Genomic DNA, 27,824 nt, shown 5'->3' with positions numbered 1-27,824 from the left:
ATAAACCTGCTCTCGTCACCATGGGATTTAAGAATAGCCCCCCCTCCCCCCACACATAATCCAATTTCAATGCTCTTTATGCCAATGTCATTTCTGAAAACTTTGGTATAGATAGGGTAGACAGTCAGAAGCTTTCTCCCAAGGTGGAAATCAGTTCAGTTTAGTTTATTGTCACCTGTACCGAGGTCTGTGGTATTCTCTGCCTCAGAGGGCGGTGGAGGCAGGTTCTCTGGATGCTTTCAAGAGAGAGCTAGATAGGGCTCTTAAAAATAGCGGAGTCAGGGGATATGGGGAGAAGGCAGGAACGGGGTACTGATTGGGGATGAGCAGCCATGATCACATTGAATGGCGGTGCTGGCTCGAAGGGCCGAATGGCCTACTCCTGCACCTATTGTCCATTTTCTATTGTCTATTGTCTATTGTCTATAGTGGAAAGCTTTTGTTGCCTGCAATCCAGACAGCGGAAAGACAACACATGGTTACAATCGAGCGTTTCAGGTCGAGACCCTTCTTCAGAACAATGGTCGGCGTGGCCATGTTTCCACGCGGAATTTCTAAAACAAGAACGTTTTCTTTTTTTTTTTTAATATTTTATTTTATTAGAAGTAAGTACAGTCATATGGCACCAAAGTGCCTAATATATATTTTCATAATACATTTTATGTACAACTTCTTTTTTTTTTTTTTTGTTACATTGAAAAAAGATGAGAATAAGAAAAAGAAGTTAGATAGTAAAGGATAGAAAGATGTGAAATATATAGTGTGTGAAGAAAGAAAACGAGTAAATGAAGAAAGTTGAGAGAGAAAATAGTGAAAAGAAAAGGGGATCATTATTTATAATCTTGACCAACCCTCGTCCAGTCCTGAAACAGTTATTTTTTACAATTGTGTTGCACCATATGATTCCAAAAAAACGACGAATGGAGACAAGAACGTTTTCTAAAACACAAAAAAAAAGCACTGGAACTCTGAAACGGGAACCTTGCCCCGTCCCATCTGAAACGCTCACTCCTGTCAGGATCACTCATTAAAACCCAGCAAACCAGGGCTCTGTCCTCTGCTTAAGAAGGAACCGCAGATGCTGAAAAATGGAAGGCAGACATAAATGCTGGAGAAACTCAGCGGCTGAGGCAGCATCTATGGAGCGAAGGAAATAGGCAACGTTTCGGGACGAAACGTTGCCTATTTCCTTCGCTCCATAGATGCTGCCTCAGCCGCTGAGTTTCTCCAGCGTTTTTGTCCACCTCCGTCCTCTGACTGATCATTTTACCAGCTCCGTCTGAAAACAACTGCGCTTGGTTGCGTTATAAATGCCGCGGATTTGATGAGCAGGTCTGTTTGGAAAGGGATGGAGACGGCATTAACACAATCCCTGTACACCCAGGCTCTGCTGAAGTGTTATGAACCTGCAACAGAAGCCTCTAAATATTTTACTTCTTTTAGGAGGATTAGTCTCTAGATTCTCAAACACTCAAAGGATTACAAACAAAGAGGTTAAATTGCTCCCATTGCTGTTCTTTTGATATAGACACGGATTGATTCCCATCTAACACCATGTAATTACAGACCATTTTTACGTGCTCACTGTTAACCCAATTACTCCATTTATTAGCTACAACAATGGCTTCCTCTGTAAACTTCACAATATTAATGTTCGCACCCTGGAGTGTAAAACTTTTATGTTCATCGGCAGCTTAACCTGTCCCATCTGCTAATTCACCTGCATTTCTTAATATCCCAATAAAAGCTTAATCAAACCCAGAAACTAGGTGATAAATCACCACGCTCACTTTATGATGGCGTCTTTATGGGTGTAGAGCTGCGATTACAGTCTGCTGCATAACACTTATCAGCCAGGGAACAACTACAGCGCGATCAGTGGACATCTCCTCCCTCACTCCACTCAGGGCACAGATTAACAGCATTCATGGTATCGGCTGTTTTGGAACTAAATATAAAACTAACAGCGATTATGTACGTTGACTGAGGTCCATCATCAGGAATGGATCTGATCTGAAACATCGCCTGTCTACTTCCCTCCACAGATGCTGCCTGCTTGGATAGAGTGGACGTTGGGAAGAGGTTTCCACTAGTGGGATAGTCCAGGGGCCAGACGTCATAGCCTCGGAATAAAAGGACGTTTGAGTATAGGTGTCAGAGGTTGTGGGGAGAAGGCAGGAGAATGGGGTTAGGAGGGGGAGATACATCAGCCATGATTGAATGGCAGGGTAGACTTGGTAGATATGAGGTTCATAAGCAATAGGAGCAGAATTAGGCCATTCGGCCCATCAAGTCAACGCCATTCCATCACGGCTGATCTATCTCCCTCCTAACCCCATTCTCCTGCCTTCTCCTAAGAGTGCAAGAATCACATCAATGGATATTTCTAAGGCGGAGATTGACAGATTCTTGATTAGTGTGGGTGTCAGGGGTTATGGGGAGAAGGCAGGAGAATGGGGTTGGGAGGGAAAGATAGATCTGCCATGATTGAATGGCGGAGTAGACTTGATGGGCTGAATGGCCTAATTCTGCTGCTCCAACTTATGAACCAGATAGAATAAATTAAATGCTTAAAGGTAATAGTAATGCTATTTTTGAATGACTTTAAAACCTAAAAATCCAAGCATGTCAGATTTACAAAGGTGAGGCAGTCCTGTTGAAGAGCAATGAAACTCCGCATGCTCTCACTTACGCGGTTTACCTGATCTGGCATTGTCATCCAGCTCCAGTTCTTCAACCTGTGTCTCGCTGTTTCCATTCTCGACTCTGACCACGGGTTGACTGCTGATTGACGTTGTTGTCAAAGTTCTCAAAACCCTTTGGACTTCGGCTAGTAACATGGCTTGTGTTGCTTCCAACAGCTGTGAACAGATTTGCATGTGAATATAGAGTCATGCAGCACAGACACAGGTCCTTGGTCCAACTCCTCCATGCTGACCAAGAAGACCCGTCTAAGCGAGTCCCATATCCCCTTCTGAACCTTTCCCATCCTTATGTTGTCTAAATGTTTTTATTGAACCTGCCTCAACTACTTCCTCTGGCAGCTCGTTCCATACACCCACCACCCTATGTGTGAATAATGTGCCTACTGGTTCCTATTAAATTTTCCCCTCTTAAATCTTAAACCTATGCCCTCTTGAATTGAATTGAAATTGTTGGGGGAGTCCAGAACCAGGGGCCACAGTTTAAGAATTAGGAGTAAGCCATTTAGAACGGAGATGAGGAAACAATTTTTCACACAGAGAGTTGTGAGTCTGTGTATTTCTCTGTCTCAGAGGGCGGTGGAGGCTGGTTCTCTGGAAACTTTCAAGAGAGAGCTTGATAGGGCTCTTAAAAGATAACGGAGTCAGGGGATATGGGGAGAAGGCAGGAACGGGGTACCATTAATGCTGTTAATCTGTGCCCTGAGTGGAGTGAGGGAGGAGATGTGCACTGATTATGCTGTAGTTGTTCCCTGGCTGATAAGTGTTATGCAGCAGACTGTAATCGCAGCTCTGTCATCCACTCCCTACACACAAGGGGCAATTTAACGAAGACAATTAACCTACAAACCCGCACGTCTGTGACATGTGGGAGGAAACCGTAGCACCCGGAGGAAACCGATGTGATCACAGGGAGAGCGGGCGGGAAGGGGCAGCACGGTGGCGTGGAGGTCGAGCTGCTGCTTTACAGCGCCAGGGATCCCGGTTCGATCCTGACCACGGGCGCTGTCGTGTACAGAGTTTGTGCGCTCTCCCCGTGACCATGTGGCTTTTCCCCAGGTGCTCCGGTTTCCTCCCACACTCCAAAGACGTTCAGGTTTGTGTGGTTAATTGGCTTTGGTAAAGGTTGTAAAATGTCCTTAGTGTGTAGGATAGTGCTAGTGCATGGGGTTTGCTGGTCAGCGCAGACTCGGTGGGACCTCCGGCCATTCCTTCGGCCCTTCCCTCGGCCCACCGAGTCTGCGCCAACCAGCAATCCCTAAAGTTTCTCTAAAGCTGTAACTCTAAATAAACTCAAGTAAATGCGCAAACTCTAGCAACTGATTTAACAAAATACACACCAGAATATACACCAACATAGAATCAGCAAATATACAGCTATTGTTGACTGCACAGCTCACCTCTACTGATTGGAATTGCCAACCAGCGATCAAATTGGTGAGGATCTTGTAACTTGTTTCTTTGCTCGAGCTCCAACCTAGGCGGAAGAATCTATCTATGGAAAGGGAAAATGAACGCATGACATTTGAAAGTCTTGAAATAATTAAAAATCTGTGTTATATTTATATTAAGGGGGACATTAAATAAACTGTTAACATAATTCAAAACAGCATCTGCTTACATATTAGTAATTGACAATAATGCACTTTAATACTTACAAAATTCTTAAGGGGTTGGACAGGCTAGATGAAGGAAGATTGTTCCCGATGTTGGGGAAGTCCAGAACAAGGGGTCACAGTTTAAGGTCTTTTAGGCCCAAGATGAGAAAAACATTTTTCACACAGAGAGTGGTGAATCTGTGGAATTCTCTGCCACAGAAGGTAGTTGAGGCCAGTTCATTGGCTATATTTAAGAGGGAGTTAGATGTGGCCCTTGTGGCTAAGGGGATCAGGGGGTATGGAGAGAAGGCAGGTACGGGATACTGAGTTGGATGATCAGCCATGATCATAATGAATGGCGGTGCAGGCTCGAAGGGCCGAATGGCCTACTCCTGCACCTATTTTCTATGTTTCTATGTTTAATCTATTCACAAAAAATTGTATTATCATTATATTTCTTGCAGATACACCACCTGAAGCTAATAGTTACGATTTGGACCATAAAGCATAATGTCACCCGCCTCGACTATCTCCTCTGGCTACTCGTTCCATCCACAAGTTGTCCCTCAGATTCCTATTAAATCTTTCCCCCCTCACCTTAAACCTATGTCCTCTGGTTGTCCATTCCCCTACTCTGGGTAAAAGACTATGGCCATTTCAAGTGAGTTTATTGTCATGTGTCCCAGAAAGGCCAATGACCTTATCTATTCTTATCATGATGTTATGCACCTCTATAAGATCAACCCTCAACCTTCTGCATTCCAAGGAATAAAGCCGTACTCTGTTAATAATAATATATTTTATTGTCATTGCACGTCAGTGCAACGAGATTTAGTATGCAGCTCCAACCGTTGAAAAAGAAAAGTAAAATAAATAAATAGCTGTGTGTCGTGACCATCCGAGGGAGACAGTCCAGGGGGGATGGGGGGCACTCAGCAGGGCCGGTTCAGAGCCACTATAGCTCTGGGAATAAAGCTGTTTCTGAGTCTGGAGGTTTGGGCGTAGAAGGCCTTGTAACGTCTGCCGGAGGGAAGTAGTTCGAACAGTCCATTACAAGGGTGTGAGGAGTCTTTATGGATGCTGACGGCCTTCCTGAGGCACCGTGTGTGGTAGATGCCCTCCAAGGCTGGTAGCTCTGTCCCAATAATCCTCTGCGCTCTGTGGACGACGCGCTGAAGAGCTCTCCTCTCCGCCTCCGTGCAGCTGAGATACCACACAGAGATGCCATACGTTAATATGCTCTCTGTGGTGCAGCGGTAGAATGTTGGCAGCAGCTGTTGGGGCAGACCAGTCTTTTTTAATGTCCTCAGGAAGAACAGTCGTTGCTGTGCCTTCTTGACCAGCGCAGCGGTGTTGGTGGACCATGTGAGGTCCTCTGAAATGTGAGTGCCCAGAAACTTAAAGCTGGACACTCTCTCCACACTTTCCCCGTAAATGGAGATTGGGGCGTATTCTCCATCATGGGACCTCCTGAAGTCAATAATCAGCTCCTTGGTCTTGGAGGTGTTTAGTGACAAGTTGTTACGTGCGCACCAGTCCGCCAGGTTCTGCACCTCCGCTCTGTATTTTGTTTCATCACCGTTGGTGATCAGCCCAATCACTATTGTGTCGTCTGCAAACTTCACGTGGTGTTGGTATCGAATGCAGGAACACAGTCGTGAGTGAAGAGGGAGTAGAGCATGGGGCTTAGTACACAGCCCTGTGGTGTGCTGGTGCTCAGGGTGATAGTGGAGGACAGGTGCGGGCCCAGTCTCACTGCCTGCGGTCACTCCGTCAGAAAGTTCAGGATCCAATCGCATATCGACGAGCTGAGGCCTAGCTGGTGGAGTTTGGTGGTGAGCTTGGTGGAGATGACCGTATTGAATGCAGAGCTATAGTCAATGAAGAGCATCCTCACGTACGTGCCCTGTCTGTCCAGGTGAGTCAGGGCAGTGTGAAGAGCCAGAGAGATGGCATCCTCTGTTGATCTATTTGCCCTGTATGCAAATTGATGTTCAACCTTTCCCTGTAGCTCAGGCCCTCGAGTCCCGAAATAGACACTTAAAATACTGAAGATAATAACATAAGAACATAGGAAATAAAAGCAGGACTAGACCATTCGACCCCCTTGTGTTTGATCTGATTTTCCTTGGTTAGAAATGAGAAAAAAAACTTCATGACAAGATATTGATTATTAAGCAGCAAGGAAATCTTTAATCATGGTTTAATATGTTGTTTTATTTCAACAAGCCAATAAGATATAAATGTTTGGAAAGGTTTAAAAATCTTGTTCAAACTAAATGTAGCAGCTCGTTCCATACACACACCACTCTTGGTGTTCCGCTTGGTGGAGTTACACTTACTTTGAGCAGCTTCTCCAGTCAGTGGGGACATTGACTGCTGAGATGTCTCCCCTTCTTTACCCCGGGGGCAGTCGGCCTTGTGCTGTCTGCAGGATAATAACATATCGCTGGTAACCAAAGGAGGTCGGCATACAGAGCTTCACATGACAACAAAGGGGAATTCTCATTCGAAATTTAAAAAGTCAATTCCGAGCTTTGCAAACATTTAACTGTCGACAGCCACGCAAACCTACCACACGTGTTATACAATCAACAGATAGATAGATAGATAGAGAAATGAGGAACCGCAGATGCTGGGTAATACGCAAAAGGACACAAAAAGTGCTGGAGTAACTTAGCAGGTCAGGCAACATGTGTAGGAGGAAGGAACTGCTGGTTTGTACCAAAGAGAGACACAAAATGTGTTGGAGTAACTCAACGGGTTAGGCCGCATGTGTAGAAAGCAACTGCTGATGCCGGTTTATACTGAAGATAGACGCAAAGTCTTGGAGGAACTCAGCGGGTCAGGCAGCATCTCTGGAGAAAAAGAATGGGTGACACATTTCGGGTCGGGACCCTTCTTCAGACTGAAAGTAGAGGGGAGGGAACTGGAGATTAGATCATCAAAGACGTACAGGTTTGCAGGTTAATTGGCTAGGGTATGAATGCAAATTGTCCCTAGTATTTGTGGGATAGTGTCAGTGTGCAGGGATCGCTGGTCAGTGCGGACTCGGTGGGCCGAAGGGCCTGTTTCCATGCTGCATCTCTAAACTGTATTAAAAACACAATGTGCTGGAGGAACTGAATGGGTCAGGCAGCATCGGTGAAGGGAATGGACAGACGGTGTTTCAGGTCAGGACCATTCTTCCGACATGTCCGACAACCCAAAAAAAATGCCTGTCCAATCCCTCTTAATTCCCGCTGAATCTTCCGAAACTAAAAAATGGAAAACTAAAAACTCTAGTGAGATATTAACTGCATCAGGGCAGCACGACACAAACGGACACAGTTTAATGGAATATCCACTGACAAGAATCATTGACATTTCCAGTGCCACTCACCAATTGATTGGTACCTCCAACTGCTATGCACATTACTATCAAATACAGAGGCAATGTTTATTTTCAGATTACCTCGTAGCCTTGGAGCTTGGAGTCTATCAGATAGCAAACACTGCACAATCCACAAGGTAGTTGTTGCTAAGACAGCAGCCCGTTTGTTGGTTCAATCTTAGCCCATTAAAAAGAATACCATCAAATATTAAGTTCCTCCTGATTCAATGTAATTTGCTTGCAAAGAAACTATTCACATTATAGTTAGAAATGGTAATTAAATTCTCAGTTGCTTGTAGAGCTTCTATAGTTACCTGTGTGGGATAAAGGTGAATATTTACTGTCCCAAGATGTGGTTTTGTGCAGAAGTTATTGTTTAAATAATTTTAATCTGCTTCATCTCTATTCTGCATAGTGATTTGTAAATTCACAAGTTATAGGAGCAGAATGATGCCATTCAGTTGTGGTGGACCTATCTTTCCCTCTCAACCCCATTCTGCTGCCTTTTAGATTAGATTAGATACTGTTATTATCACATGTGACAAGTCACAGAGAGATGCTTTGTTTTGCCTACACAAGGTATGCAAAGAGTGGCCACATAAAGGGCCACAAAGTTACCAAGTATTCCTTTTTCCCCCCAATGATCTCCCCTCCCCCGCTCTGTTCGTGATGCCACTGCGCCACTGTGCCGCCCATTAATAGGTAGGGACACTTCTTCGGACCGACTGTGGTGGGGGCGGGGGAGAAAGCTGGAAGAGAGGAAGGGCAGGATAGAAACATAGAAACATAGAAAATAGGTGCAGGAGTAGGCCATTCGGCACTTCAAGCCTGCACCGCCATTCAATATGATCATGGCTGATCATCCAACTCAGTATCCCGTACCTGCCTTTTCTCCATACCCCCTGATCCCCTTAGCCAGAAGGGCCACATCTAACTCCCTCTTAAATATAGCCAATGAACTGGCCTCAACTACCCTCTGTGGCAGAGAGTTCCAGAGATTCACCACTCTCTGTGTGAAAAAAGTTCTTCTCATCTCGGTTTTAAAGGATTTCCCCCGTATCCTTAAGCTGTGACCCCTTGTCCTGGACTTCCCCAACATTGGGAACAATCTTCCTGCAAGGATAAAGCTTGACGATAGATGGATACAGTGAATGGAATACACTCTATGGGTTCAGAGTGCATAACAGAGCACATAAGCCCTTCATGGCATGTATACAGTGAATGGAAATATTTGTACTGCTGGTAATACTCTGGAGGCAGAGGAAATACCGAAAATGCACTGCACTGTATTCAGTCTCAAAGCAATGCGTGGATGCTACTCGTTAAACTGAAACCAGCTCTGAGATTCATGTGTAGGAAGGAACTGCAGACGCTGGTTTAAACCAAAGACAGACACAAAAGCAGGAGTAACACAGCGGGTCAGACAGCATCGCTGGAAAAAAGGAATAGGTGACGTTTCGGGTCCTCAGACTCCAGAGATTTATCGCATGCTTACTGATTTGGTAGCCTCAAAGAATAAGAGGTTGCACTCACAGCGGCTAAGCAGAAACTGAAAGCTTATTCCAATGCACAGGCCTTTGCAAGGGCAGTAAGTTGCTTATTTGGCACAAAGGCAGGAGAATCAAATTGTTGCATTAAAGGATTTATCCTTGGGTGAATTTGTAAGCCTTGCGCTGTTAAATACATTTGTGTGTGGCTCGGACGACAAACAGAATGGGAGCAAATTATTAAGCACCACAGAAACCTACATTCAACCAGACTTGCAATATTGCAACCTCAATGGAAATGGCAGGGTAAATTGTCAGGGAATTTCATCCATCATCAGGCACAAAGATGACAGTGAAATCATCGTGAGGAAGCAGTGCGGCCTCTAGTTCTGAATCAAGGCCACGCTATTGTGGGCATAACTGGAGTGAATTCTTGCTGCAGATGCAACGGAAGCCACTCAATGCCAGGGTTCTCCTTGTAAGAAGGATCGGTGCTGTCTGTGTCAACAGAGGGAAGATGTTGCACAGGCACTGGAAGCAAAAACCAGAACAATGAATCACAGCAGTCCTACGAATGCAATCTCCTCGTAGGCTGGAGTAACTCAGTGGGTCAGGCAGCATCTCTGGAGAATAGGAATAGGTGACGTTTCGGGTTGAGGCCCTTCTTCAGGGTTTCAGACCCTGAAACGTCACCTATTCATAAGTTCATCAGTTCATGTGATAGAAGCAGAATTAGGCCATTCGGCCCATCAGGTCCACTCCGCCATTCAATCATGGCTGATCTATCTCTCCCTCCTAACTCCATTCTCCTGCCTCCTCCCCATAACCCCCGACACCCGTACTAATCAAGATTTCCTTTTCTCCAGAGATGCTGTCTGACCCGCTGAGTTACTCCAGCCTTTTGTGTCCATCTTCGGTTTAAACCAGCATCTGCAGTTCCTTTCTACGCAGAAAAAAATAGCAAGAGTGAGTCTGCATAACATTCAGGAGTTTAACTGCAAGATACAGGATGCAAACAGGCCCTTCAGCCCACTGAGTTCATGCCGACCGCCAATCACCCATTTACACTAAAGATAGACACAAATTGCTGCAGAAGCTCTGGAGATGAAGGCAGCATGTCTGGAGAACAAGGATTTGTGATGTGTTGGGTCGGGACCCTTCTTCAGACATATTTATCATATAAGCTAGCATTTTCAGTTCTTTCTCATATGATCATAAGTGATAGGAGCGGAATTAGGCCGTTTGGCCCATCAGGTCTACTCCGCCATTCAATCATGGCTGATCTATCTCTCCCTCCTAACCCCATTCTCCTGCCTTCTCCCCCATAACCTCTGACACCCGTGCTAATCAAGAATCAATCTATCTCTGACTTGGTCTCCACAGACTTCTGTGGCAATTAATTCCACAGATTCGCCATGTAGGAAGGAACAGCAGATGCTGGTTTATACTGAAGATAGACACAAAGTGCTGGATTAACCCAGTAAGTCAGGCAGCATCTCTGGAGAAAAAGGATGGGTAATGTTTTGGGTCAGAACCCTTCTTCAGGCCGTCTGTCTGCAGTTCTTTGTTTCTTTACCCATTTACACCAGTTCCATGTTAAGCCCACTTTCACTTCCGTTCCCTAAACACCAGGGATAACTTACAGAGCCCAACTAATCCACAAAACCCGCATGTCTTTGGAATGAGAGATGAAACCGGAGCATCCATAGGAAACCCAGGCAGTCACAGGGAGAACGTGCAAACTCCACAAAGGCAGCACTCAATGTCAGGATCAAAGCATGGAAACAGGCCCTCCAGCCCAACTTGCCCACCCCAGGTCGACCAAGATAAGATGCACCTGCTACGCTAGTCCCACCTGCGACACTAGTCCCACCTGCCTGCTGCTTTCGCCTATTTCTCTTTAAACCTTTCTTATCCATGTTCCTGTCCAAAAGCCTTTTAAATGTCATTATAGTACCTGCCTCAACTACCTCCTCTGGCAGCTCGTGCTGTCTACCCACCACCCTCTGTGTGAAAAAGTTGCCCCTCGGGCTGCTATTAAATCTTTCCTCTCGCACCTTAAGGGCCTGTTTCCACGCTGTATGACTGTACGATCTCTAAATGTGCCTCCTGCACTTCAAGGAATAAAGTCCTAGCCTGCCCTAAACTCTCCCGTCAGCTCAGGCTCTTGAAAAAGTTGAAGATACTTGAGGAAACAAGCAACTTGCTTCTTTCGAGTTAATTCACAGCATTTGCTAATGGAGTTCGTAAAGCCCTGTCCCATGGTACGAGTTCATTCCAAGAGCTCTCCTGAGTTTAAAAAAGAATCAAACTCGTGGTAAGCACGGAGAATGAACGTAGCGGGTACGTCGGAGCTCGGGGACGTCTCTTAGCGGCTCGTAACGCTAACGGCAGGTACTCGGGAAGACTCGCTAACGGCAGGTAAGCACAGGAAGACTCGTGAAGATTTTTCAAAATGTTGAAAAATGTCCACGAGAGCCCCGAGTACCGACGAGTGGCCATTACCGTAAATCTCCGAGTTCGAATCAGGGCAAACTCGGGAGAGCTCTTGGAATGAACTCGTACCGTGGGACAGGGGGTTTTACTTGTTAGCAGGACTGCACAGAAGTGTTCAATATCTAAAAAGTGTCATGACACAACTGCTAAGATTTAGTTACCCACTGAGTTACTCCAGCACTTTGTGTCCTTTTGTGTATTAACCAGCACCTGTGGTTCTTTTGTCCTACATATACTAAGTTTGAGTTGCCTATTGTCGTACAGTTAGATGATCAAGCTGAAGGGTTCTTACCTCACAGGGTTGTGCATGTCATTCCCCTTGGACGGGAAGGGCAATCTCATCTGCAGGTTGACCAACAAAATGACAGATACCAAATAGGACGTAATTTCTGACTGAAAGCTTCCGTCCGCATTGTCATTCAAGCTCTCCGCCTGAGAAGTAGCACAAGCTTGGGTGATATTTGAAACTTGTTTTGCAAGTTCCACCACTTTATTCGATATCTTGCTGCAGAATACATGTTCCTTTGTCACCGGGCGCTCAAACTGATACCAGCCCGGTAGAAGGAGAGACAAGAAGTCGTCCTGTGAGGAGAGGCCAAAGGCCACCGGACAGCGTGGCTGGTACATGCCCAGATGCTTGATGCAGATTTCATCCAGGTCCCGATCCACACCCCAGGGAAACAGACAGGAGATCAGCAATTTTGCTGCGTCCATAGCCATTGCAACGTCCATTTTGCTCACCGCTGATGCTGGGGCCTTTTTCGTACCTTTGCCTTTCGTCTTGTGCTTGCTAATTGCAGCTCCTTCCCTTCCAAACCCGCCCGCACAGTGTTCATTGTAAAAGATATGTTCGCGGACCAAACCTTTCGCTGCCAGCCCGTTTGGCTGAGAGGGATTTGCTGGAACCTTGCTCCTTTTCAAGGACATTGGCGGTTTTCTGCCGTCGACATTAGCCAGCCGCTTCAACGTCTCGTGGCTTTGGACTTGAGCACTTTGCGCCTTGGGCTCCTTCTCTCGATGAGAGAGAAGCTGCTCGCAGATGGTGCTGACGTCGAACAACAAAACATGCGTGGTGCTGTCGCTCCAGCTGGTCTTCACTGGTTGGATGGTGAACGTTTGAGGAATTGGGTCGGGAAACGCAAACTGCAATATATTAAAAAAAAACAAAAAGTAACGCTGACCGACACAAGTTAGCAGCAGACGCAAAACACAGAGGCATGGAAGTCAATGACGGCAGCCACAAATGATATATGTAGAAAGGAACTGCAGATGCTGGTATACACCACAAGTAGACACAAAGTGCTGGAGTAAGTCAGCGGGTCAGGCAGCATCTCTGGAGAAAAAGGATGGGTGACGTTTCGGGTCGGTCCCTTCTTCAGATAAAATATACAATGACACTGAAAGGTTTAGTTTTCATTTTCAGTATTAGTTTGGGAGATAGAGCATGGAAACTCCCTTGTGACTGTGAGGGTTTCCTCTGGGTGCTCTGGTTTCCTCCCACACCCCAAAGCTGGACAGGTTAGGAAGTTAGTTGGCCACCCTAACCCGTTCCTAGCAGGGAAGTTGGAGAAATTTGATGGGAAACTAGGGAGAACAAAAGAGTTGAGAGCTGAAATATCACCCGTCCAATCCCTCCAGTTGTTACCTGGCTGGTTGAGTTCCTCCGGCATATTGTTTACAGGCAAGGTACCAGTACCAGTGAACGATACAGCATGGAAACAGGACCTTCAGCCCATCGAGTCCATGCTGACCACTGATCATGCGTCCCCTCTAGTTCTATGTTTATCACTTTTTTGGCCACATCCTACACACTAGGGCCAATTTTTAGGCCACACAAAGACGTACAGGTTTATAGATTAATTGGTTTATGGTCAAAATTGTAAATTGACCCCAGTGTACAGTGCATGCTAGTGTAACGGGGATCGCTGGCCAGCACGGACTCGGTGGGCCGAAGGGCCTGTTTCCACTCTGTATCTCTAAACTAAACTCAACTATTGGACAATAATGTGTAATATTTATATGTGTTTATTTTGAATGTAAAATGGCTTCAATGTGTTAAATTGTGCTGAAGATAATGCATTTGGAGCGATGATCAACACAGATGCTGTTCCACAGTGAAATCAGCCGTCATCTTCCCAACATGTGCACACACCTGCCCTCCAGCCAATCGCAAATAATGGCCCAAAGCTTCCTCCAGCCCCGAGCTCCGGTGAGCCATCACTTGCTAAAGGCAAAGGCATTGTGCTCCGATCGCAATTAACCAAAGCCCCTCTGACCAAAGATGTCACTAATGAGCCGTGACCAACTCACTGGAAAGTCCCACATCAACACAGCATGCAGAAATGCTGCTTGAGTGTTAACTGTTTGAAAGCAAGTCTCATGCAACACACTGGTGGTCTGGCAAGCAACCAGACTCAAGAACAGCTTCTTCTCATAGAAACATAGAAACATAGAAATTAGGTGCAGGAGTAGGCCATTCGGCCCTTCGAGCCTGCACCGCCATTCAATATGATCATGGCTGATCATCCAACTCAGTATCCCGTACCTGCCTTCTCTCCATACCCCCTGATCCCTTTAGCCACAAGGGCCCCATCTAACTCCCTCTTAAATATAGCGAATGAACTGGCCTCAACTACCTTCTGTGGCAGAGAATTCCACAGATTCACCACTCTCTGTGTAAAAAATGATTTTCTCATCTCGGTCCTAAAAGACTTCCCTCTTATCCTTAAACTGTGACCCCTTGTTCTGGACTTCCCCAACATCGGGAACAATCTTCCTGCATCTAGCCTGTCCAACCCCTTAAGAATTTTGTAAGTTTCTATAAGATCCCCCTCAATCTTCTAAATTCTAGCGTGTACAAGCCGAGTCTATCCAGTCTTTCTTCATATGAAAGTCCTGCCATCCCAGGAATTCTCCTTTGCTATCAGGCTTCCTGATAGGAATCAACTAAGGTACTGTCCTCACTGTACCTCAGTACACGTGACAATTAAACTAATTAACTAACCAACTAACTAACCAACTAAACTAACTAACTGTCTGAACGTGTTGCAAGTTTCTATTCCGTTACACCTCTCGAACCAAAGGTGCCGGAAAAACAGTGGTGGAACTGTACGTGGATTAAAAGATGAGGCGAATGGTTTATTTCCAGAAAGATAAAAGCCTTTGCTTACTTTGTGATACAAGCAAAGCTCAAATATCTTACACAAATTTATGAAAAACCTTTCAGAATTCAAGCTGTAAATAGTTGAGCCAGCACCAAGATTCCCCAAATAAATCAATGAGGAAATAGGAATGTCCTTGGTTAATATTTTAGGAGCTGTGCGAATGCCGGCACCAGCTCAGGAACATTATGGAATGATAAATACTAGTTCAATATTTGAACAGGAATGACATTTGAACCAAAGGATTAGGGACTAATGTTCGTACTGGGCAGCAGACTAAGAGGGTCGAGTAGGAAAATCTCCGACATTTACTGGAAATGATCAGGGAACAAAAGGAATGGTTGATGAGAATTTTCAAGGCATTATTTACCTTATGGGGAATCTTTCAAGAACTGATTCATCTTAATGAAAGGGCATCACAGTGGAGCAGCGATAGAGTTGCTGCCTTACAGTGCTTGCAGCGCCAGAGACCCGGGTTCGATCCCAACTACGGGTGTTGTCTGTACGGATCTCCTACTTTTTACCCGTGACCGGCATGGGTTTTTTCCGAGATCTTCGGTTTCCTCCCACACTCCAAAGACGTACAGGTTTGTAGGTTAATTGCCTTGGTAAATGTAAAAAATGGCCCTTGTGTGTGTAGGATAGTGTTAGCGTGTGGGGATGGCTGGTCAGCACGGACTCTGCGGGCCGAAGGGCCTGTTCTCTAAATTAAACAAAACAAATCTAGACCCCTCATGATGTTATACACCTCTATAAAATCACCCATCAACCTCCTGCACTCGAAGGACTAGAGTTCTCGCCTGCCCAACCTCAAAGTCAAAAGTTAAAGACAAAGTAGCCTTTATTGTCATTCAAACCTTGCGGTCTGAATGGAATTTCATTGCCTTGCAGTCCTACATATAGTAAAAAATGACAAAACACACAATAAACACAAATTAACATCCACCACAGTGAGTTCACCAGGCACCTCCTCACTGTGATGGAAGGCAAATGTCTTAAGTCTTTGTCTCTTCCCTTCTTGTTCTCCCTCTGCGCTGAGGCGATCCAGGCTTCGGATGTTGTGACCCCACCGGGTGATGGTAAGTAATGTCAGTCCCGCAGCTGAATCCAAGCTCCGCGGGACTGACATTACTTCTCCCTTTAGCCCAGGCCCTCGAGTTGGCAACCTTCTTCCCAGCTCATTGGCATCATTCCTATCGCCGGGTGACCCAAAATGTACGCAATATTCCAAGTGCGATCTCACTGATGCCCTGAGCATCACAAGTGTACTCCGTGAGTGAAGTCCAACTTGCCAAAAACCCTCGTGAACAATATGAGGAAGAGTACTTTCGGTAGTAATGGAACTTTTCAGATGACACAAAAACAACCAATGTTTGATAGGCTTTGCATTGATGATGTAACGGTAGAGTATTTGGGCTCTATGAGTTGCCCCTAGTGTAGGAAAATAGTAAAAGATTCATGGAGGTGTTCTTGGGCATGTAAGTGAGGGGAGGTGACAGATAAATGATATGAGTTGAAGTGTTGGAATTCCTCTACGTAAGGAACCAATAGGCCGAACGACATCCTTAGGTCTTCAAAGCAATAACTGAGTAGGATTTTAACATGGGTTGAAATAAAATAGTAGATATTGGCACGGCAGGTAGATTCTTTGGGACAAGCTTAGACAACAACTTTCAGGTAAATGAGAAGCACATTGATGCTAAATTGACAGTGCAGTACAGCACAGTACCTTGGCAAGGCCAGCAGCATAATCAAGGACAAGTCACACCCCGGCCACTCCCCTTTCTCCCCTCTCCCATCAGGCAAAAGGTAAGAAGTGTGAAAACGCACACCTCCAGATTCAGGAACAATTTCGTCCCAGCTGGTATCGGGCAACTGAATCATCCTACCACAACCAGAGAGCGGTCCTGAACTACTATCTACCTCATTGGTGAACCTGGGACTATCCTTGATCGGACTTTACTGACTTTACCTTGCACTAAATGTTATTCCCTTATCAAGTATCGATACACTGTAAATGGCTCAGCTGTAATCCTGTATTGTCTTTCCACTGACTGGTTAGCGCGCAACAAAAGCTTTTCACTCGTACACCTGACAATAAACAAAACTGAACTGAGTTCTGCACCAAGACAAAGATAACTTCCGATCTGGAGAAATGGCACATTGTGGAATAAAGAATCACAAGAGTCAAAATGTTTAGTTGTCATATGGCAACGGAACAATGAGATTCTTACTTGCTACAGCTCAACAGGCCCACACTGTAACACTGATAATATATAATAATCAATTATACAATTAATTACAGTAATAACCATAATATTAAGTAACTATAATAGGGCTAAATCAAAGTCCAGAGTGTCTTTAGACTTTAGAGATATGGTTAAACAAGCCTTTCGTCCCACCGATACCTCACTGACCATCGATAACCCCATAATCCTAGCCCTACACACGAGGGACAATTTACTTTTTTTTTAAACCAAAGCCAATTAACCTACAAGCCTTCACATCTTTGGAATGTGGGAGGAAACCAGAGCACCCAGAGAAAACCCACATGGTCGCGGGGAGAATGTACTGGCCCACCTTGTCCATGCCAACCAAGTTGGCATATTGTGGAATAAAGTTGGCATAATGGGCTAGACCCATTTGCTTGTATTTGGCCTCTTAATCCCTTCCTATCCATATATATATAATTAAAAATTATAATTCTATCTGCTTCGATAGCTTCTTCTGGCAGCTCATTCCAGAAACGGAGCACCATCTGGGTGAACAAGTTGCCCCTGAGGTCCCTCTTAAATCTCTCCCCTCTTACCTTAAGCCTATAGCCTCTCGTCTTAGCATCTTCTACCCCAGGAAAAGGACTGTGAGTGTTCACTTTATCCATTGTTTAAGAAGGAACTGCAGATGCTGGAGAATCGAAGGTTACACATAAAAGCTGGAGAAACTCAGCGGGTGCAGCAGCATCTATGGAGCGAAGGAAATAGGCAACGTTTCGGGCCGAAACCCTTCTTCAGACCTTGTGTAACCTTCACTTTATCCATGTCCCCCTTGATCTTGGGCACCTCAATGAGGGCACCCCTCGGTCCCTTACATTCAGTCCCAGGAGAATATTATCCCTCTTCAAGAGTCAAGAAGAGAGTCTAGAGTGAAGAGTGTTTAATTGTTACATGTACCGACAACAGAACAGCAAAATTCTTACACGCAGCAGCTTAATTGGTCTGTAAACATAGATAGCACCAGAGCACCTCACAGTGCCTGAGAACTGGGTTCGATCCTGACTACGGGTGCTATCTGAATGGACGTTGTATGTTCTCCACGTGACCTGCGTGGGTTTTCTCAGAGCTCTTCACTTTCCTCCCACACTCCAAAAATGTACAGGTTTGTAGGTTAATTGACTTGGCATAACTGTATCAATGTAAAATTATCCCTAGTGTGTGTAGGGTAGTGTTAATGTGTGGGGATCGCTGATCGGTGCGGTCTGGGTGGGCCAAAGGGCCTGTTTCCGCGCTGTAGCTCTAAACTAAACATGTTGCTTTGCACTTGATTTCACAAAACCTGGCCTTTTTAATGCCGGCAATGAGATTGCCCCTGTTACAAAAAAGGTCATGCTCAGTTTCAGGAAAGGGCAACCTTCCCTTGGGTGTTTTTCCCCAAGCCATATGGGCACCCAAGGTATTGGCTTAATCAATACATGAGGATGGACCTCTATTGAGCTCAAGGGGATGTGGAGTCTAGCAATGCCAGATGTCAGGCTTGGCCTGGCCTTTCCACTTCTCCTCAGCAGATGGTTTTCCAGTGGCCTCTGCCTCAGGCTGACGTGGAGAAAGAAAACCAAAATGTAACTGCAAAAAAGAACCAGCCCACATTGTAAAAGGTTGAGGGTTCTTCGCGAAACTCACGAAGAAACAATAAAATCGAGAAGCTCAGAAGACTGAGTGCATTATGTAGAAATCCCTGAAGACTATCCTTCCATATCATCCCACTCCCCGTAAGATCACATTTCAGTCTGCTTGTTTCAAATTGCAATGTTTCTGTTGCAAAGTTTAGTCAGTTACTATGACTTTTAGAACATTTCTCATTAAAGCAACACGCACTTGTGAGGACTTTGTTGCCAAAAGCTAAATTGGACAATATTGAGGCGTGCTTATAAATTACTCTGCACATTCAGAGTATTTTAGTTCTGGCATTTGTTACTGGATAATTTTGATTGAATTATCTCTCAGCTGCCTTTGCAAGTATTGAATTTCCTAAATACTCCGATTAGATTTTGTTTGTCGAACACAGAAAGCAAAGTTTCTACGCAGAGAATGTTGCAAAAGTAACTAAATTTGTGCCATGTTCGTCCATCGCCGGTAAATGGAGCAGCATAAAACAGCTCCTTAAACTCCCTTGTAGTATATTGAAATGTAGGTGCTTCTCAATCAGATTAAGACAATGTGTTTGCGCACAGCCCGTTTGACCCTGTTAGGGCCGTGTTCTGACCCTGACCATTACAGGAAACACTCGGGCTAAGATCAAGGTGAAAGTAACTGGAAGAGGACGGGAAATGGAAAAATAGCTCTTTCGGGGTTTAAACCATGGGCTGGTCTCACACTGGCACCACAAGACCTCTGCAGGCATTGCATGCGCCTCTGCCTAATCTGCAGTTCCGTCCGTCCACCCCTCCGCTCAGCTCTTCTGCTGATTAGATGCAGAAGGGGGGGGGGGTTACTCAGCGATGAGGAAAGAAAGAAAACTCCCACTTAACGACAGCCGTGACGCTGAAGAATGAGAGCATCAGTAGACTCCGCTCAAATCCTTTCTCCCGAGGTGTGGCTCGGGAGCAAGAAGGGGTGTACGATTGAATCCACAAACGTACCCCAAAGGACAGCAGCCCAGTGATGGGCAGCACAAATAGGAGAGAGAGAAAGAGAGGGAGGGAGGGAAGGAGAGAAAGCCTTCAGTTTTCAGCTGATTCTCGGGAGGAACACAAGGAGTTGGGTTTACAATAGAGCAAACATTACCAAGCTAATGGCATGGGCAATCTTCAAGCCATCAAGCATCTCTGATAGCGGCAGGGCATCTATTTTCATTTAAGTGCTAGAGTGCCTTCTTTTTTTTGAAAAGCTTTCCTGAACCACGGGCGGGGGGGGGGGGGGGGGGGGGGGGGGGGGGGGTGGGGGGGGGGGGGGGGGGGAAGATTCAACCTATTGCACAAACCAACTGACTGGTAATAAATTACTATATTGGATACCTTTGTTGTCTCTCACCAATAATTTCACCAGACGCTCCTGCTATCGTTACTAATTAAGGCAATGACAGCATTGGCAATTTTTACGCTGCTGTAGATCACGCCTTCACGTTGCCCCCGCTTCAGTCACAACCCAGAGGGTCAAGAGGCCCTTTTGACCTCTGTCAGTTAATATCCATTGACCATTTGCTACTTAGTGCAATCTCAAATGAACAGATGGACACCTTGCAGCAAACTACTATCAAGCACACACAAAATAAAAATGAACGATATTGCTCCCCGGGTTCTTGAACATGCTTTGCAAGGGTAAAGTGAGAAGGATAAATTTAGTAAAATCCCATTCCATTCAAACCCGTCCCAACACTGATCCAGCTGAAAGTCTACATTGCAGAATTTCATCACCACATTTAAAATATAACATTGTCTCTTTCATATTATCATAGTCGGAAACTTCTTAGCTGAGTTACAACAAAACTCCCAATCATTGCCCTAATTTCACGTTTGTGCATTCTTGAAACTAGTTTGCCGCTTGTTTTTCTGCTGCACGGAACTGCCAGAGATGCAGATCTAATTTCCATAGTTAAATTACATTTTGGTCAGTGTCCACGGCATTTGGGCCCCAAAGCTGTTCGTTTCTCTCTGCCTCTGGAGTACACCAGTCTCTAATGATAATCCGCCAGTCAATTAAGCGCTCTCCACTCATCTGAGCACAAAAAGAAAGTTGGGTGTTCTTCGAGAGGTAAGATGTAAAGAGTTTGGTGACAAAACTGCTTCTGTTTGTATACTTGCTTTGTATATTTGTTCGAAAAACGAATGGGATTGGCAGTGTTATGATGAAAGCAAAGTGGCAGGATAAAAAAAGTGAGCCATTATGTTTTTTGCGGTGTTATTCAAGGGGGTTTGATATAAGCTGGATCACGCTGCACCACTTTCGTGGCGACTGGCACAAGCTGATCTTCTTAAAACTCTGCGTGTTTCACTGAACGGAGCAGATGGCTCGGTGTGTTACAAAGAAGGCCGGGTATATTTTCCAGCTCTGAACACGGTTTTTGAACAACTGACAAATACATGAACAAAGGCAGCAAACAACCCCATTCACTGGAGCCATTGGGCTATTTCTGCTTTACATTTTGTGTGCTGTTTCCTACCGCTCATCAATGAATATGGGGTGTGCAGCTTTGAGGAACAAATAGGGCCGCAACCCAGCTTTAAGCATAGTATAGTCCATTGAGTAGGAAGGAATTGCAAATGCTGGTTTAAATCAAAGATAGACACAAAATGCTGGAGTAACTCAGTGAGGCGGATAGCATCTCTGGAGAGAAGGAATGGGTGACGTTTCGGGTCGAGACTTTGGCCGACCCCAAATTTCATCCATTACTTCTCTCCAGAGATGCTGCCTGTCACGCTGAGTTACTCCAGAATTTCCTGTGTATCTTCGATATAGTCCATTGACTCTTCCCATAGAATATAGAACAGAGAGCAGTATAACATAGGAAACAGGCCGCTCGGCCCACAATGTCTGTGCCGAACGTGATGCCAACCTAAACTAATCTCATCTGCCTGCATGCGATCCACATCCTGCCATTCCCTGCGTATATATGTGTCCATCTAAAAATCTTTTAAACACCATTTTCAGGAAACCTTCGGCCCACCAGCGATCCCCGCACACTAACACTATCCAACACACACTACACCCGGGTCTCCGGTGCTGCAAGCACTGTAAGGCAGCAACTCTACTGCTGCACCACTGTGCCACCCTCTTATTAAACAGTTCACTGTACAGTATCGTGGAAAGAGGTGAAGATAGGCACAAAAAGTTGGAGTAATTCAGCGGGACAGGCAGCATCTCTGGAGAAAAAGAATGGGTGACATTTCGGGTCAAGATCCTTCTTCAGACTGAGAGTCTGAAGAAAGGGATACTTGAGGCATGGACAGAAATAGCTGATGTGTATTATATTAAATTGCAAACAGATAGTTGAGAGTCATGGACTATAATGCAACTGAGATTTCTGCAACCGACAAAAACTGTCTTCTATTCTCTCTCTTGGTTATGTGTCACTGAAGTTTGGCTATTGTTACAATCACACAGCACATTCCAACTCAACTAAGAGCGGCACGGTGGCGCAGCGGTAGAGTTGCTGCACTGGAGGCCCAGGTTCGATCCCGACTATGGGTGCTGTCTGTACGGAGTTTATACGTTCTCCCCGTGACCACGTGGGTTTTCTCCGAGATCTTGGACTTATTCCCACACTCCAAAGACGTACAGGTTTGTAGTTTAATTGGCTTGGCGTGAGTGTAAATTGTCCCCAGTGTGTGTAGGATAGTGTTAATGCGCGGGGTGATCGTTGGTCTGTGCGGACTTGGTGGGCCGAAGGGCCTGTTTCCGCGCTGTATCTCTAAACTGCCCACCTGTGTGTGATAATGTGCCCATAGGGGCAAAGCTGCAATGAAGGAACATCTCAGGTACACGAATAACTGAACCACACTGGGGCAACACTGTGGTGAAGGTGCCGAGGGGAAAAGTATATTCCTCACAGCCTGGCAGCTCTACACATTATAATGATGGCTGGCGATTAGTTTAAAGGCAGCTTGTAGAACAAAAAGCAACTATTTGAAGGAGAGCAATTTAGTTCCTAATTAGCACTGGCAAGACATTTCTGGGAGAAAACAGCTTGCTCAAGAGTAACTACAGCGTTTAATCTCCAGTGTTTACTCAAGGACATTAACGATCTGTTATTGAGAAGATGGAGCGTCTCAGCCTTAATAACTGCGTTCAGCAAAATCTTCACATTCAGTGAAAGTCCTCTTCCACTCATCTCCCTCTCCCCTTCTTTACATTTCACTCTTCTTCCCCCCTGTTAGTTTAGAATATGGTCGGTGGTTTAGAGATGCATCACCTTTCGGCCCACCAAGTCTGCTCCGACCAGCGACCCCTGCACATTAACACTAATCCTACACACGAGGGAGAATTTTTTACATTTACCAGGCCAATTATCCTACAAACCTGTACATCTTTAGAGTGTGGGAGGAAACCGAAGATCTCAGAAAAATCCCACATGGTCAGGGAGAGAAGGTACAAACTCCGTACAGACAGCATCCGTAGTCGGGATCGAACCCAGGTCTGCGGTGCTGCAAGCTCTGTAAGGCAGCAACTTTACCGCTGTGCCACCTTGCCTGCCTTATTGAGGTACAGTGAAAAGCTTTTGTTGCCTGCTATCCAGTCAGCGGAAAGACAATACATGATTACAATCGAGCCATCCACAGTGTACAGATACATGATAGAGGGAATAACGTTTAGTGCAAGATAAAATCCAGTAAAGTCCGATTAAAGATAGCCTGAGGGTCTCCAATGATGTAGGTGGGAGCTCAGGACCACTATTTGCTTGTTGACAGAATGGTTCAATTGCCTGAAAACAACTGGGAAGAAACTGCCCCTGAATCTGGAGATGTGTGTTTTACATTTCTGTACCTCTTGCCTGATGGGAGAGGGGAGAAAATGGAGTGGCCGGGGTGGGGCTCGTCCTTGATTATGCTGCTGGCCTTGCCGAGGCAGTGTGAAGTGTAGATAGAGTCAATGGAAGGGAGGTCGGTTTGCATGGTGGTCTGTGCTGCATCCACAGTCCTCCTCACAATTCCCCCCCGAATGTAACAATCGATTATCTCCTTTTCACCTCCAGGCTTTGGTTTGTACTCGTCCCGCACGCCAATCACATTCCCCCGTCATCTGTATCCACCTTTCACTTGCCAGCCTTTGTCCTGCCCTCTATTTCAATCAGTCAGAAGAAATGCCCAAACCCAAAACATAGTCTGTCCGTTCCCTCCACAGATGCTGTATGACCTGTTGAGTTATTCTAGCACTTCGTGTTTTACTCAAGATTCCATCATGAATGAATGAATGAATGAATGAATGAATGAATGAATGAATGGATGAATGCATGGATGAATGGATGAATGAATGATTGGATGCATGAATACATTTATTGTCATTCCACAATGCTGTGCAACAAAATTCCATTGCATCTCCTCCGGTTATAAAATACAAACACGCCAACCATTGACACATATGTACACTTATTAGTAAAATAATAAATAAATATTTTAAAATAATTTTAAAAGAATGTTGCATTTCTTGGAATTACAATTTGCTTCCCCAGTGTTCTCTGTTGGAATTAAGTTATTTTATCGCACATGGGTAGAAACTATTTTTTAGTCTTCAGCCTTCAGAGACCTGAATTGCCTCCCAGAGGGTGACAGAGTGAAAAGGTGGTTGGCAGGGTGGGATGTGTCCTGCTTGATGTTTGTGACCCGGCGGATTCCATAGGAGAGGATACTTTCCACGGCGCATCGGTAGAAGGACAGCAGCAGCGGCTGTGAGACGTTTGCTCTCCACAGAGACCTCATCTGCAGTTCCGAGTGTCTTCAGTGGAATTTAGTTGTCTAGAGGCAGCTACCAATGTTTTTTCTTATAAACATAGAATAGTACAACACAGGATCTGGCCCTTCGGCCCGCAATATCAGTGCCAAACATGATGCCTTGTTAAATCAATCTCATCTGCCTGCATGTGATCCATATCCCTCCATTCTCTGCACATCCATGTGCCTATCAAGAACTTTATTAAGTGCCATTATAGTATCTGCCTCCTATGTAGACAGTTTCAATAGTTACTACAAGAATAGCGATTATTTTGTCCCATCTTAAATAAAATGAATTCTAAAACTAAAAATGTATCAATATAATAACTTCACTTTATAAATTAATTCCATAAATTAATTTAATTTAATTAATTTTAATTCGAATAGTGAAAGGGTTGGATAGAGTGGATGTGGAGAGGATGTTTCCACTGGTGGGATAGTCTACGGCCAGAGGTTATTTCCTTAGAATTAGAGGATGTTCCTTTAGGAAGGAGTTGAGGAGGAATTTCTTTAGTCAGAGTGTAATGAATCTGTGGAATTATTTGCCTCCTATGGCAGTGGAGGCCATCAATGGATATGTTTAAGGCATAGATAGATTCTTGATTAGTACAGGTGTCAGGGATTATGGGGAGAAGGCAGGCCAATCGGGTTAGGATGGAGAAATAGATCAGCCATGACTTAATGGCAGAGTGGACATGATGGGCCAAATGGCCTAATGACGTATTTGTTAGCTTTTGGCTAAATTGAATGATTTGCATTAACGCGATGAAACAATGCCCAAGGTATAACAAGGTATATGGGACTAGGGGAGATTATGTGTTCGGCACGGACTAGAACGGTCGAGATGGCCTGTTTCCGTGCTGTAATTGTTATATGGTTATATGGTTAATGCCCAAAATGAAGATGGGAGAACATTGGTTGGTAGGGTTCCTTCCACAAAGGTGATTATTGGGTGTGCCCAATATCTTTACTTTAAAAAAGCATAATTGCAACTATCTATTTGCTGGTGGTGGACCTTGCTTCTGACAACTTCCTCTCTAATCTCTGTGGAAGTCACATTTTTTGAGGTAGGTGAAACAAGGAGGTAAAGAACATAGAAACATAGACAATAGGTGCAGGAGTAGACCATTCAACTCTTCGAGCCAGCACTGCCATTCAATATGATCATGGCTGATCATCCAAAATCAGTACCCAGTTCCTGCTTTCTCCCCATATCCCTTGATTCTGTTAGCCCTACAAGCTAATATCTAACTCTGTCTTGAAAACATCCAGTGAATTGGCCTCGTTCTGTGGCAGAGAAGGCCAATTCTCATAAAACATGGAGCAGTGAAGCCCAGGAACAAGTCCTTTCGCCTGCAATGACCATGCTGTACACGATGCCAGGTTAAACTAATCTCCTATGCCATATCCATCCATTCCCTGCACACCCATGCACCTCTCTCTAACAGACTCCTGAATGCTGTATCTCTAAACTAAGCTAAGTGTTATTGGATTTAGGGGCCTGTTCAGCTGCAGCAAGTGAGAATTTCATTGTTCTGTTGCCGGTACAAATGACAATTAAACACTCTTGACAGAACTCCAAACCTAACCTCACACAGTCAATAATAGACTTTAAACATCAAAGGCCGTCTGTCCAAGATCCAATCCAAACTTGTAAACTTTATCAATCTGCCCCTTCGCCGTTAGCAGCAACGAGCCAGAGGGCAAGCTTTTTGTTTTGTAGCATTTTATATTTCCCCTTCAATTGTCACCATAAATATCCCAAGGCTAACGACAGCAGACGGGCCCACGGTGAGTGCAGTCTGGCCCAGTCTTTGAAGGGTATGGGCAAGGGTGAAGTACACACCGACCTGGCTCCAGAGACTTCAGGCAAAGCTCCTCTACAATTTACCGATAACACCAGTGCACAAGGGTCGCCAACTTCCTCACTCCCAAATTAGGGACAGTAGTTCAAAATGAGGGGCAAATTCCCGACGGCAATTCGTTGACCGACTCGGCCGTGGCTGGGTGAATGATGAGTTGGCCCGGGTGCTGGACTGCACACAAAGCCCAGCCGGCGGGGCCCGCTGAGGAGTTTTGGCCTGGGCGCTGGACTTGCGCGCTCAAAGTCCGGCACCCCATCCAACTCACGAACCGATGATCGGCCATGGGAAGGAGGGGTAGTGGTGTCAGCGGTAATGCGATCGTTGGTCGGCATGGACACTGTGGGCTGAAGGGCCTGTTTCCATGCTATATCTCTATATCAAATAAACAAAACTAAACTCAACAATCCATCCGCTTGACTGGGAGATTGTCCGAGGACAGAAGTGGACAAACGAACAAAGCCTGAATATAATTTTACTCCTGCAGTCCTCCAAGTGGCTCAGAGATGCACCTTTTCAGATGTCAAGATTAATTTTTAGTGTCATCATAAAGTAGAACTGCCTACTGTGATTCCACATAATTAAATATAGATTATGAATGAGAATGAAGTGATAACAAAGCTCCGTTTAACATGCAAGGGGGACTAGTCCATCTTTGTCTGCTTTCCTGCAGAATTTCAATGGCGTGCTCTGAATACTGAGAGGGGTGTTTTATATACTTTGTGGATTGTCTTATTGCTCCGCTCCTGGTGAATGCGGAGGGAGTGCTCGACCGATGGCTTGGTCCCAATTAAGACAGAGAGGACCTCCTGACAACACAATGACAGAGGCATGGACCTTCTGCACCTAGCGGAAAGGAGAGACAAATCATCTGGACACACGGGTAAAGAAGGGATGAGGAGACTGAGGAAATTCAGCACGTCTCCAGCGGCTCTTACAAACTTTTACAGATGCTTCATAGAATGCATAGTTTTGGAAACAGTTTGTTTCGGGAGCAGCTCTGCCCAATACCCATAAGAAATTGCAGAGAATTGTAGATGTTGTTCATTTCTATGTTATTGGGCACTTACAGCACACAGTGACGTTTTTATGAAATATTACTATGTGTATTGGGTAGTCCTTGATTTGCCCTCTTGGTCCATTATGTATCCAACAGAACAGTGCAAAGAGATACACAGACACATCTTATACTATCTTCCAATCATAATGAAACAGAAGGAGGCCATTCGGCCCTTTTGGACCATGTGAGCACGTTAGATACATTAGAGATACAACGGATGGAACAGGCGTTAATATTTAATATAGAAAAGTCAAAAGTCCTATTCGTGAAGATTACACGGAAATTAAAACTTGCAATTTTACTAACAGACCGAGGCAAGCAAAAGTAAACATTGGCCTCACCTATCCTCTGCAGTCAGAGTCATATAGTGTCCGTGCTGTTTCTCTCTAAACTTAACGATGATTTACATATACCATGTGCCTGTCCAAGTGTATTTTAAATGCTG

General features: G+C 45.1%; 1 protein-coding gene across 8 annotated transcripts in view; it reads right to left on the bottom strand.

The window, feature by feature from the left end:
• The window catches only part of LOC129712570 (WD repeat-containing protein 72-like), a 140,476-nt gene that overhangs the window by 38,458 nt on the left and 74,194 nt on the right, over positions 1 to 27,824 (bottom strand). For 6 of the 8 annotated variants that reach the window (XM_055661079.1, XM_055661080.1, XM_055661081.1 and 3 more), the window contains exons 15-18: positions 11,949 to 12,799; positions 6,643 to 6,728; positions 4,103 to 4,197; positions 2,693 to 2,861 (exon numbers count right to left, since the gene is read on the bottom strand). In XM_055661079.1, the coding sequence (XP_055517054.1) occupies positions 2,693 to 2,861; positions 4,103 to 4,197; positions 6,643 to 6,728; positions 11,949 to 12,799 (1,201 nt within the window). The remainder of the gene's footprint in view (positions 1 to 2,692; positions 2,862 to 4,102; positions 4,198 to 6,642; positions 6,729 to 11,948; positions 12,800 to 27,824) is intronic. The other 2 variants (XM_055661086.1, XM_055661082.1) reach the window with 1 other exon arrangement.

Source organism: Leucoraja erinacea, chromosome 33, assembly GCF_028641065.1.
Source record: "Leucoraja erinacea ecotype New England chromosome 33, Leri_hhj_1, whole genome shotgun sequence".
In the NCBI taxonomy this organism is placed as follows: domain Eukaryota; kingdom Metazoa; phylum Chordata; class Chondrichthyes; order Rajiformes; family Rajidae; genus Leucoraja; species Leucoraja erinaceus.
This window is presented reverse-complemented; position numbering and strand designations above follow the sequence as displayed.